Source organism: Hypomesus nipponensis, chromosome 4, assembly GCF_054491055.1.
Source record: "Hypomesus nipponensis isolate SF chromosome 4, ASM5449105v1, whole genome shotgun sequence".
NCBI lineage: Eukaryota > Metazoa > Chordata > Actinopteri > Osmeriformes > Osmeridae > Hypomesus > Hypomesus nipponensis.
In genome coordinates this window covers 12,987,879-13,001,406 of record NC_140364.1, presented here as the reverse complement: position 1 = coordinate 13,001,406, position 13,528 = coordinate 12,987,879, and the positions used below count along the sequence as shown (strand labels likewise).

At 46.9% G+C, this 13,528-nt stretch overlaps 1 protein-coding gene across 2 annotated transcripts; it reads right to left on the bottom strand.

Moving 5' to 3' along the window:
• Window positions 1-1,462: 1,462 nt before the first annotated feature.
• Window positions 1,463-13,241, bottom strand: smap2 (small ArfGAP2). Of its 2 annotated transcripts, none has more exons than XM_084696894.1 (10): window positions 12,787-13,241; window positions 6,303-6,436; window positions 6,082-6,167; window positions 5,846-5,924; window positions 5,654-5,713; window positions 5,468-5,537; window positions 4,845-4,993; window positions 4,125-4,302; window positions 3,503-3,948; window positions 1,463-3,107 (listed from the first exon to the last, which is right to left on the bottom strand). In XM_084696894.1, exons 1-10 carry the CDS (start codon window positions 12,890-12,892, stop codon window positions 2,979-2,981), a joined length of 1,437 nt encoding a protein of 478 aa, XP_084553020.1. In that variant the 5' UTR covers window positions 12,893-13,241; the 3' UTR covers window positions 1,463-2,978. The 2 variants fall into 2 exon arrangements, with proteins under 2 accessions (XP_084553020.1, XP_084553021.1); XM_084696895.1 differs by lacking the exon at window positions 12,787-13,241 and adding an exon at window positions 6,788-7,246.
• Window positions 13,242-13,528: the final 287 nt, after the last annotated feature.

Sequence of the window (13,528 nt, the reverse complement as noted above, 5' to 3'; positions counted from 1 at the left end):
TATACCTGTGCTTTGTAAATGTTTTCTATGTGCAGTATTTGATAATGTAAAACTGGTATTTTTGTGGTTTGTACGCTGCAAAATTGATTACTTAAAGTGCACGTAGTTTTGTAAGAAAATAGAGCCAAACCGAGGAAAAAAAAAGATAGAAAATGTCAGATTCAGAAGCCTGTATTTGCATGCCCTTTGCCATCTGGACGCCAAGTCAATAAAGTTTGATTTGAATCACAATTTTCTTTCTACTCAAGCTGTTTTTAAATGAGAGATGGTACCGTCCGTTGAGGCCATGGAGACCACACGCAGAATTTTAAACAAAACATGTCTATCTTTATTTTTTTCACACATAAACAAGCTTTTAATTTTTTGATGTGTTATACATATTTGATACACTAACAGATGTTTGAAAATGTCAATGCAATTGTAATATACAGAACTAATTATATACATATTATTCATTGTTTTACAACATAATATACAGAAACAAATTCTAAATACACTTATTGAATTATTGACGACTACATAATGAAATATACATTCATTTTGTATACAAGCAAAAGGGAAAAAGATATCAAACAAACCCAAAGATTCTTGCAAAGGACAAAACTGTGACATTATAGCGCCTTCAGACCTACAGGTGTAGATATAAACATTTGAGAATAGAATGGTGTTTCATTGCTTTTCTAAAGGCTCATTGCTTTGCGATGTGATCCCTATAGATTAGTCCAGTTTTACACTGCCAGTCTGAGCAGACAAACAGAAAACGTAGCAGAACCACGGCTGAACCAGTACTATAGTGGCTGTGTAGGAGAAACGGTAAGCGGTATATATAGCCTAACTAACGACAAGGACCCGTCTCTTCTCCTCCTGTCTACCACATCTTCTCTTGCTTCATCCATGTTTTATGGTTTTCTCTTCCTTTCCTAACATTCACACAATACTCTCCCTGTTCCTTAAATCATCAGAAAGGTGGGATGGTTTGAAATGATTTACACTATTAGCTTCATGCATCATAATTACTCATAACTATCTTGATTATAATAACAAGCAGAGAAAAAAAGTTGTGTGGTCATGACAGGGGGTGGGGCATGGGACAGGGGGTGGGGCATGGGACAGGAGGTGGGGCATGGGACAGGGGGCGGGGCATGGGACAGGGGGCGGGGCATGGGACAGGGGGTGGGGCATGGGTAAGAGAGGGCACCTACTTAGGAATGATTGAAGTGAGTCAGCTGATCGATTGCTGCTAAATTCGTAGAAAGTTCTTTGCCAAAACTGTAAACGCCGACAAAACAACCTGAAGTATCAACAGTAGGCATATTACTGCTTGCTATGTGAGTTTACATTCACAGCTCTGTAGTAAGCCAAAGGGAGAAGCCAAAATTGAATTCCCCCCTAGACAAATGTACAGTCACAAAAACATTCAGACATCCAGAACATTTAACAACACGGACAATAAGGACGCTGACACAGACAAACATGATATATTCGTGGAAAGCCAGATTACACTGTAAAGAACGAACTCGACAGACAATGCATTCAAGGACACATCATTCGACTCAGTTGAACGGGGGAAGAAAGGGTGCATTGTGGTAAGGATTAAATTTTTTTAAATCAGTTTTGACACATTCAGTGACACAGAGAAACATTCAGATATACATTCAGAGAAACATTCGAACGGTGCACTTACGCACCCACACTTTTTCACAGACAAATGTGTACACATTCATTGACCTGAGGGTCACATTCATTGAGAAACCGTCATGACATGCAGTTCCAATGAGCCATTACATTACAAATGACACCTGAATCACATCTTTGACCCGCAACAAATTCTGCTCTTCTCTCGTTCCTTAAACATTATATTCATAATTTCTAGCTTGAGGTCAGTGGGGCGTTTAAAACAATCTATTTTTATTTGACAGTGAAGACTCGCATGCAATTAAGCTCAAGTTAACATTTGAGCTCCCTCGAGGAAGTAGCACAATGAATTGATATGTTCCACCACTCACTCGGCGCTAACGCAGAACAGATTAAAAAAAAAAACGAAAGGGAACCGTTAGCACACTTGCTAATGCTGTCAAATAAGTGAAGCACGTATCGCTTCTCTTACAAAACAATGGATATGTATTGCACTTGCTCAAACAAAATCGTGAATATGTGAACAGCACTTTTTCTAATCACTAGTATGTTGACCTTATCATACCTACGTATATAGATGTAACCCACATAACACAGAGGGGTACAATTACCGTAAAGCTATCTTTGAATCTTTGGTTTCCTAACAGCTAGGTTACTCAAAGGTCATTTGACACCTTGATGATGTTACCATGTTGACCAGAGCCCTCCAGGGATTTCAATAGAAGACCCCTTGTTATAAAATTCACGGGTATCTAGGTAGGTGTTGTACTGTAGCTGCTCTATGTCTCTAGTTACATAAGTACCAGACCAGATCTATGCATTGTATGATTGCTATCGGCAAAAAAAATGAATGCAAACTGTGGCAGACATGTTTTGTTGTTCTGAGATTTGCAGAAACAAAATACTTTTCCTGATACAGATGGAATCCAGAGTCGGAACCGGGGGGGGATTTAGGAAGTACATGTGGTTTGCGACTCAGCGTTTTAACCTTTCATGAACCTGTTCATACAAGCACACACACAGGCTGGGAATGAGATGAGCTGAACGTTGTGTTCCCGACGTGTCGGCCTCCGCCCTTCACTCTGATCATCTGACAACTGCTCTCTGTGTGGTCTTAGAAGGCAAGCATGGAAATCTGCAAAAATGGCTATGAAGAAAAGGAGAGGAAGCGGAAGGAGAAAGGGGGAGAGGAGAGATGGCGGTCGTCTCCAAACCCCTCTTCAGGATCGTCGTCTCCTCACGCTTCTTTTGCTGTTCTGCTTTTAGAAAATGTCCCATCGAGTTCAGTCGAGAAACATCCAGGCCGCCAACACTGGTCGTTCTGTCGCGTCGACACGTTGACATCATTTCCAGACATGTGACCCCATCGTGTGGGCGGAGCTTGGAGTCGTGGCTCCTCCCATATGCTGAGTGCCGTATCCCACCATGCCGCTGGGTCCGTAGAAGTTCATCCCTGCCATATGTTGGGTCATCTGGGACAGATCAAATGTAGCGTGTTACACAAGCATCGTCCTGGGCACTGCTTTTGGTATTATGACGAATGCATCATTTGCACATACATAAACCACAACTTAGCCCTAGACCTCACTTTAACCTGAAACCTAAAACTATCCCTAACTCCTAAACACAACCCTTTACCTATATGACCTTTATTTAACCAGGTAAAATCAATTGAGAACCAATTCTCATTTACAATGATGACCTGTCCAGGAGGCAGTAGCACAGTCCACACAAGTGACACAAACAGCACAGATACAAAACAGTATGACAAACACACGAGGAAAAGGCTAAAAACACATGGGTGAATGCACACACACAGACACACATACACACACACACACACACACACACACACACAGATACACACCTGGGTGATGTTCCACTGCAGCTGCTGAGCCTGCTGTGCTCCATACACCTGTTGGGGCCCGGCGCTCGCACTTCCCATCATGCCGTTCTGCTGCTGTCCCATCATGCCGTTCTGCTGCTGTCCCATCATGCCGTTGGGCTGACCTCCCATCATGCCGTTGGGCTGACCTCCCATCATGCCTTGGGGCTGACCTCCCATCATTCCTTGGGGCATTCCTGGCATGTAGGAAGTAGGAGGGACCCCACTGGACTGCCCCATGACCCCTTGTGCTCCCATGATGCCATTCTGCTGTGGTCCCATCATGCAGTTCTGCTGACTTCCCATTAGGGCCATTTGAGGGGCCATCATGGCTCCTCCCATCCCCCCTCTCTGGGCAGCCAAAGAATGGTACGGTCCATAGGGAGAAGTGGTATAACCCATTTGGGCGGGATTCATGTAAAGACCAGCTAGAGACAAAATAAAATCAACACAAAAACATGTCAAACACCCATCGAAACACAAGCAAGGTAACAGGAAAAAATTACCGATGTAAGGGATGGAGTCAAGACAGATGAATACTGTTCATCGTAATGGTTTTCTCTTCAAAACCCAAATCGACAACCACACAACACACAATGTTTACCGTGGGCGGCCATGTTGCTGGTGTGTACTGAGGGCGTGGATGCATAGAGGGACAGGATGGAGTCCTTGGAGAGCTTCTTGGTCCCCTCCCCTGCCCTGGGTGCTGGGTCCAGGAACAGGCTGAGGTTCTCGGGGACAGATGCTGCCACGCGGCCCCTGGGCATGGAGCTGCACATGGGCTGGAGAGGACACAGGAGCAGACAGGATTAGACAGGGTGAGGATGTTTGTGTTTGTGACAGAGAGAAATTGGGGCGAGAGAGACGGAGACAGGTGGGGAGGGAGGGAGGCAGACAGACAAGTAGAGGTAAAGAGAGACAGGAAGAGGTAAAGAGAGACAGGAAGAGGTTAAGAGAGACAGACGAGTACACACACACACAGACAGACAGGTAGAGAGAGACAGACAGGTAGAGAGAGACAGACAGGTAAAGAGAGACAGACAGGTCAAGAAAGACAGACAGGTAGAAAGAGACAGACAGGTAAAGAGAGACAGACAGGTAGAGAGAGACAGACAGGTAAAGAGAGACAGACAGGTAAAGAGAGACAAACAAGTAGAGAGAGACAGACAGGTAGAGAGAGACAGACAGGTAGAGAGAGACAGACAGGTAGAGAGAGAATAGCAGTGAAAGCTGTACACGTGAGTGCTGGAAGTTTCTCAGAGTACTTCAGAGGGGCGGGCCGGCCGTCCGGGCCGCTGGAGGAGGGCAGGGGTGTCCCACTCACCGTGCTGTTGGTGGAGGAGGCTGAGGAGGAGGTGAAAAGATCCACCGTGGTGTGTGAGTGAGGCATCGCTGGTCTGGCCACCACAGGACTGGGCCTCTCTCCTGGAGCACCAAACCCATTAGATACGGCTGCACCAGGGCCTGGGGCATCTGAGAGAAGAGGGGAGAGGGGAGAGGGGAGAGGGGAGAGGGGAGAGGGGAGAGGGGAGAGGGGAGAGGGGAGAGGGGAGAGGGGAGAGGGGAGGGAGGGAGGCGGAGAAAGGGTGGGAGGAGGAGAAAGAGGGAGGTAGACAGGGAGGGAGAGACGGAGGGAGGGCGGGCCGGCGGGAGGAGGGGAAAGGCAGATGGAGGGAAGTGAAGGGAGGGAAGAGAGGAGGAAGGAGGGCGGGCGGGTCGGTGGGAGTAGGGAGGGATGGGAGGGAGGGAAGGGAGGGTCAGATGGATGCTGAGTCACCGCTGTGCACCAGAGGCTTTTTTAAATGGACATGCCTAACCTAGAGTCCTCTTCACGAAAAACCACAGTGGCTCTAAGCGGGATCTGTGTTTGTGTGTCTGTTAATGTCTGTGTGTGTCAGCACACACGTACGTGTGCATGTGTATGTGTGTGTGTGCTAGCTACCATACCCAGTCCTAGCAGGTCAGAGACGGACTGGGATTTGGGGCTGTTCTTCGTCTGCTGGGAGTCATCTCTCTTCTGTAGGGGTCAAGCACAGAACAGAGGAGATCAGAGGAGATCCCAATCACGTCCCAGGTCTCATCTGGATGAGTACGAATTCCTGAAGTTGAGAGTCAGAACTAGGACACGCTCACCGGCTTCATCTTTTCAAACACCACGGGCTCCTTAGGAATGTTGTCACAACTCTTCTCTTTCTACAGAGCAGGGGAAGAGGGCTTCAGGGGCTATGGGACCACCAAGCCACATGCTTTGTGTGTGTATGTGTTCTGTGTGTGTGTGTGTTCTCTGTGTGTGTTCTCTGTGTGCGTGAGTGTCTACACATTTACCCGTAGCCTTTGTATGTCAATGACCTTGTCCATGTATTTCTTCTTATCGTACTTGTCCCTGATGAAGATCTCTGCAGACCTGCGCAACTCAGTCAAGGAGAGCAGCCGTCTCAAGTGTCCACACACACACACACATACTGAGGACACACTGACACACACACACACACACACACAGATGACAACCTGACACAAACACACCCACACACACACACACTGACACAAAGTGATGAGGATACTGATCTGTCTCAGGGCGCTGGAAGCATTCTGGAAGGAAAGCCTCATAGAGCCGTCTGGCCTTGGCATTGCCCATCTCCTGCACACACTGGACATAGACACAGACATAGACACAGACAGATGTGATACACTGCAACCAGACCAGAATCACCCAGAAACATCACCCCCCAGCATGGACAATGATGCTACGTTGCTGGGCCCTGGGCCTGGCCTCGCTGTTGACCTGGATCTGCTCCTGGGTCCACTGGTCGAGGTTGACTGATTTGACCCTGGAGATGTGGACGCCCAGATTCCTGTGGATCCCTGCACAGCGGATGCAGATGAAGATACCCAGATTCCAGGATGCCCATCTAGGACCTGAGAGAGAGAGAGAGATAGAGAGAGAGAGTGAGAGAGAGAGAGAGAGAGGGGGTGTAGAAAGATAGAGAGGGGGGGTGTAGAGAGAGAAAGGAAAATGAAAGATAAGGATGAGACCCTTGTGAACAGTGTATTGTACTCGTATTTCTAAGTATACCACCGATTTCAGACAGATAAAAATAGACATTCAATCAAAGAGAGCAGGAAAGCTTGTGTGGAAAAATAGAACGAGGCAGTAAAATTGACAGAGAGCCAGAGCAGAGGAAAGAGAGTGATGGGAAAAAGAGAGATAGAGAAACAGAGTTTGATTGACTAGTTTTCATCTAATCATAGCTTCGACAAGCTCCAGACCTCATTGATGTGCTTGTGTTCACCAAGGAGTATGTCTAATCCTGTGGAAGTCATGTGGTGCCCTGACAAATATCCAGCTCCACCACAAGTGTTTAGTCTGCATGTTCTGATAGAGAAAGGAGAGAACCGAAGGAAAGGGAGGGAGAGCCATGCAGACACACACACACACGCACACATTCCTTTTTCATAAAAGCCAATTACAAAATGGATTGTTATTCACTTGGAAACAAGGAAATGTTTGTACAAGTCAGTGTGTATGTGTGCAAGTTAGTGTGTCTACTATTGTGCCGCTTGTTTGCATGTGCAGGTGAGTGTGTATGTGTGTGTGTGTGTGCACTACACATTAGTGAGTATGTGTCCATTTGCAGGGCTCTCTGTGGAGACTGTTCCGCATCTCTCCGGCTATTTTTCGTCTCAGATTATGCAACAGCCCTCTTCAGAGAATAACAGGAAGCTTCAAAGAGAATACTGGAGCCTCTCCCCCTCCTCCTCTCCTTTACCCTCCTCTTCAATCCGTCTCTCCCTCCCTCCATCAGTCTCCCTCTTTCTCTCTGGTTGGCTGAAGGGCTCTCAAAACCTCCATCACACCCCCACCACCCTCTTAGGTAAATCAGTGCAACGTGCAGCGTACCTTTCCCTCCACTGGGTGGCAGTGCTGTCATATCCTCTCTGCCTTAATGGGATAGATCAGGAAATATCCTGTAGGCACATCATGGCAGCATGTCCACGAATAGCTTGTTTATTATAGTGGGTTTGTTTCACCAAGGCCAAAGACCTAAACAATCAACCACACGCCAACAACATGGCTGGATTAAAGCTATGGAGACTGCACCTGTGTAAAACAGTGTCTGTCTGTCTGTCTGTCTGTCTGTCTGTCCTGATTGGTCCAAACGTATCACGAGTACCCCAGGACTTTTCTGATCCCACATGATGCAGATTGTTGCATATACACGTGCACACCCTGTGTCAGAGCGTTGGGGATTAATGTGAAAGCTGGCTGGGTCCATCCTGAACGTCTGTCTGCAGCATTAGTTAGCATGCAGGGCTAATAATAGCAGAATTACTCAGCAAAGCCTATTTAGACACAATGCTGGGGACTGTGTGAGCGAGCGTGTGTGTGTGTGTGTGGGTGTGTGGTGGTGGTGGGGGGTTGGGTTGGAGGGGGTAGCCACAGTAAACAAGAGGATTGATTTGGCTCTGCATGCCAGTTTAGTCTGTTCCCCTCTCTCCCTCCTTCTCCTCTCTCTTCTCATCCTTCTGTTTCTTGACTCTGGTCCACGTGGCAACTCTTTCCTCTGTCTCTTTCTCTCTGTCCGTATCTCCAGCACCCAGTTGTAATCCCTCTTTCCCGTTCACTTCTGTTCCCTATCACACTCTCTCTGCTTTCCTCTGTCCTTCAAATCTTTCCTCCAACTTTGCATGTTGCCCAACATTTGTTTTTTCTCATCTCAACCTCTCTCATTTTCAATCTCTGCATCTCAAATATGTGTGTGTGTGTGTGTTTGCAGTGCATCATGATTAAGGGTGTGTGTGTGTGTGCATAGCGAACAGTGCAGGCCTAATCTGCTTGAGGGTATTAGAGTGTGCAGCTGGCTTGGGGCCTGGTTCTCTGGATGTGGAGGGGGAGTGGAGCAATGCTCAAACCCATAGGAAGGCCCTCACGTCCAGGCACAGAGAGAGGGAAGGGGGGGGGGGGTCTGGAGCTCAAAGGTGATGAATGATAGGCTGGTGAGCAATTCTGCAACCTCACAGTTAGACCAGGACACTTTATAAGGGATCGAGGGAAAACATTGACAGGTCAATTATGAAGGATTGACAGATAACTTGATTGTGATCAGACCTACAGTGTGTATTTCAGAACAGCTTTGAGCCAAGAATCCTAACATTTACACTGAGGGTGAGAAGGTTATTCTTGTTCAGTCTCAACAGCAGTGGAAACTAAGTCTTGTTTGGCAATCTCTTAGCATTTCTAACCAGTGGAGTAACGCACCACTGTGTAGTATACACTTCCTGTTTTGGACCAAAACACATTTTTTGGGTTGTACTTTTGGGTCGTACACTGACTGTTAGAAACGAGTGGAGAGGTTGGAGTTAGGAACAGAAAATGGGGAGAGGGAAACAGGCATGCACACAGGCACACAGACACAGTCACTTTGATCAAGTTCTCAAATGGTGGACTGTTATTGCGTTGACCTGCCAGGACACCCAAGCAATATGGAGAGGAAGAGAGGAGACGAAAATAAATAATTGATGCATTAAGTACTTCCTATTCTGCTCTCTCACTCTTTCTCCCACTCTCTCTGTCTCTCTCTCACACACACACAAACAAACACACACAGCACATACCCCATACCCCAGCCCATATCCCACCAGGATCCACAGAGCCCTCCACATGCGTCAGCGGTCTAATCCCATGGGCTCAGACTTCGTGTCCTTCGAACCCCCCCCTTCCATCACCCCCCCCCCCCCCCACCAGCACCAGCACCACCAGTGACCCAGCGGAAGCAGACCCCATTACAGCAGCTCTTGGTACAACATATGCCCTACCCCCCCCCCCCCCTCCCATGGCAAATCCCCCCCCCCACCCTCCAGACCCCACCCACAGAGCCCTGGGAACCAGGGACAGTCACATTAGCGGCTTTGCAGGACTAAAGGTGCCTGGATCTGTATGTGAGTTCACAGCCATGGTCTCTCACAGTCACAGGACGTGGCGGTCATAGAGCCCTCGACGCAGCCAATCACCCCCCTCCATTCAAGAGGTAGCTGTTTGTGGGAAGTGGAGGATAAGGAAGTGACATCTTCAGGTGATGTCTCCATAGCAACCCCGGGGCTTGCGTGTATGCAAACATGGGCCCCGCTCAAGCACGAGAGACAAGCGAGAGAGAGAGACAGAGAGAGAAAGAGAGAGAGAAATAGAGAGAGAAAGAGAGATATTGAGAGAAAGCTGAAGAAAGAGGCTAAAAAGATAGAGAGTGGGGGAGAGGAAAGAGATGGAAACAGAGAGGGATGAAGAGAGACAGAATGAAAGAAACTGAGTGAGAGTGAAACAAATGATTCGTTTTGTGTGTTTGCGTTTTACGTCTAGCATTTGTCAACATGCAATCTAGTCACTTCCTCTTTAACCAGGAAGAACAGAGCTGATGCTAGTGCAACAGTAATCTGTGTCATGGCAAACAGGATCAGACAACACCAACCTTAGCCATATGGCCCCTTACAGGTGTCTGAGAGACTGGATGTCTGGGTTGGTTTGCATGTAAGTGTATCAGTACAGTATTTGCATGTGGGTTTCCTGTTCAGTACAGTCATTGACAACCCCGGTCCCGGCTGTGTTAAACAGGTGACACCTGTTCTCTCAGTTGTAACACCATGTCATTTTATAGTAACAAGAAGGAGCGCATTACGTGCTGAGGGAGTGACTCTACATAAACGTTACCATAACGTGAGGACAGAAGAGGAAGGAAAAAGACAAAATGAACATCTTTTGGGGAATGTTTTCTGTCATCCTCCAGACAAGTGATTGAAGGACGAAATTGTGATAATTTTGCCTCACTTTACTTCATGTCTTTCCTGTTCACACATTTTGAGAGAGAGAAAGTGGCAGTGACACTTTATACTGATTACACAAAAGAGGCTGGAAAAGAGGTCATTCTACTCATTCTAATTCCACCTCTTCCATAGCCCGTACTGTATGTGTGTGTGTGTGTATGTGGGCATGTGTGTTTGTGTGGGTGGCTCAGTGGATGTGTGTCATTGCACACGTGCCGCTATTTCCTCTGCTAACCCCTAATCCTATCCAGTGTAATTAGCAAGGCTCTGTACAGTTAGCGCCATGCAACACAGAGCCACGCACGGCAGAATGTTTGTGTTCTCTGGAAACAGGCCTACCTGTGTATTTACCATAGACTATATACAAAGGTATACACTCACAGTAACAGGCTAAATGACTTTGAAAAGAATGTCGTACGGCACATAGACATACACACACAAACTCACGATAAACTCAATCCCTTTGCCTGTCTCTTGCGCATCAAGGCCTGCTCTCATTTTAGAGAGGGCAATCTGCACTAGATGTCCCATGGCACACAAAACACACTTTCTCCCGGGCCCTGCATGTGCGTGTGTGTCCCACTGAACTGTTTCCATGGCTGCAATGAAGCCCCGGACTCCCCAGAGCTTTGTGGCTCACAGTATGGTTACGATCATTGCCAGGGCTGGTGCTATCTAGGTCTTGTTAAGAGGCGATGCTGCTGACTATCAACAGCGAGGAGTCTGAGAAGGTCACTTCCAGAGCTAGGACAGAAGGTGCTTTAGACTGGGTTGTCTGCTAGACGTCACAGCAAATGTATGGTGTGTGTGTGTCTGTGTGTGTGTTTGTGAACATTTCTGTTGTGTCTGAACATGAGCCATTCTCTGTGCTGTGGACAAAGATGCTGCTTCAGCGCTGAAATAGAGAGCAAGAGAGAGAAAGTGAGAGAAATAGAGGAGAAAGAGACAGAGAGAGAACATTTATGCCAATAAAGCATTTTGACTTGAATTGAGAGAAAGAAACAAACCGAAAGAGAGAGAGGGGGGGGGGGGGGGGGGTATGACACTCAGAACAGCACCTGTCCCTATGGATACAGATCAGGGGAAGATGAGGGAGGAGATGGAAGGATGGGACACTTAGCTCACTGACCAGAGGTCAAAACACATCTGTCTGTCTGACTGACAGCTAGTGTGTGTCTATTTATCTGTCAGACTTGATCTGCCTGTTTGTCTGTCTGACTGAATTGATCTGTCTGTCTGTCTGTCTGCTATTGTCTGTCTGTCTGTCTGTCTGTCTGTCTGTCTGCTATTGTTTGTCTGTCTGTCTGTCTGTCTGTCTGTCTGTCTGTCTGTCTGTCTGTCTGACTGTCTGACTGTCTGACTGTCTGTCTGACTGCTAGTGTTTGTCTGTCTGTCTGTCTGTCTTTCTGTCTGTCTGACTGTCTGACTGTCTGACTGTCTGACTGCTAGTGTTTGTCTGTCTGACTGTCTGACTGTCTGTCTTTCTGTCTTTCTGTCTGTCTACCAAGGCACAGAGGTCAACAAGTGAGTCACAATGTCCGTCTCTGATTGAATGTCTCTTATACTAGCCACTGTGTGTGTGTGTGTGTGTGTGTACAAGCATGAACAATAGGGAACATGTCTGTCTGAATTCTGCTCATGTGGGAAAGCCCTCCATGTGCTCCAGCCCATCAGTGTGCCTGCACAGTGTTAAAATCCCATGTGCCTGTTGTCACTAAATGCATTGGTCCACAGTTTGAGCTGGTGTGTTTGTCAGCCTCAAGGGCAATGTCACTAGCCTGGCAGTGAGCCCAATACTAAGTACTTACCTTTGCCCTCTTACACAACCATGGTAACACAAGCCTCTCCAACTCATGTTACTAAGGTTTGTAATGTCACTACAACAACATACATATAAATGTGTCATGCAATAAAACTTATAGGCCTATGACACACACACAAAAGATTACTGCCATGTTTAGTGTTTCATTTAGGGGGTCAAACCCGGTTAGGCAAACATGCTTTAAGAAATGCAAGCTGTTCAAATACAATCAAAATACACACTTCCAATTATTTGTCTCGAACTGTTGTTCAATTACAGATTGACATCTAAACAAACATAGACAGACATACACGCACGCACGCACGCGTGCGCACGCTCGCTCGCTCGTGCACACAAACGCACACACTCTTATTACCCAGATAAGGCTCAAGCTACAACAGTTTGTACGGGACGAGTGAATGTCAATGCAGGTGTATTTTGCGTCTTGATGTGTGATTTGACCTCTTTATCGGCAGGTTCCGTTAGATAAAGGTAGCGCAGCGCGCACACTCTTTGAGTTGCTGGAGGCAATTGACACAGGAAACGTTGGTTGACTCATTTGGTCTTGTCCACCCCTTAGATTTGACCATGCTGCTATGATGACTTGGTTGACCGTATAACGGGTATGTCCCTATCAAGATTGAACACTTACCTTTCGCTTCACAATCTGCGCAGAATTTATTCTCCTCTAGTGATAGTAGCGATGTGAGAACAGCCTGATACCTTTCAATGTCTTTCACAGATTTTCCCGTCATCATCGCCCCCTTTATCTCTCACACCTCTTTGGTCCAGCCGTAGTCCTGTTTTGTACAATGGGTATTTCAAACGGTCCGTTAGGAAAATATGAACGAGACCTAAAGAAACGTTGAACTAGCGATAGGATTTGTCTTCCTCTTCCTTGCTTCTAGGGAAATTGCCCTCGGGAAGGCTAACAGCGAAGCAGCAATCATACAGCCATTAACTTTAGTAATGATCTTGTGTGTCAATAAGCTTGTTCCAAAACACATAGGCCAATGTTAAAGAGTAAAATAAAAGACGATCACAGCACGAGTTTCTTGCGCATCTGTATCACGTCCTCTTGTCTCCGACAGTTTCCACCTCCCCTTCTCTTTCACTCACAGGCAAAGGCACACACGCGCGCACACACACGTGCGCACACACGCTTACACGCACGCGCGTGGGTAATTGCATTACGACTGGTAGCTCACATTTACGTAGAATAAACTAGCCATACCGGTAATAGTTAACCTATATTTACGTTTATTTGTAATTCAAAGGTGTAATTCTCATAGTTTAAAATTCGTAATATTCCGCCACCATGTGGTACAATTGGAAAGGAGTAGGCCCATTGAAGTAAAAACAGATGAACCTCCATTCTACTGTCTCCAGTCCCG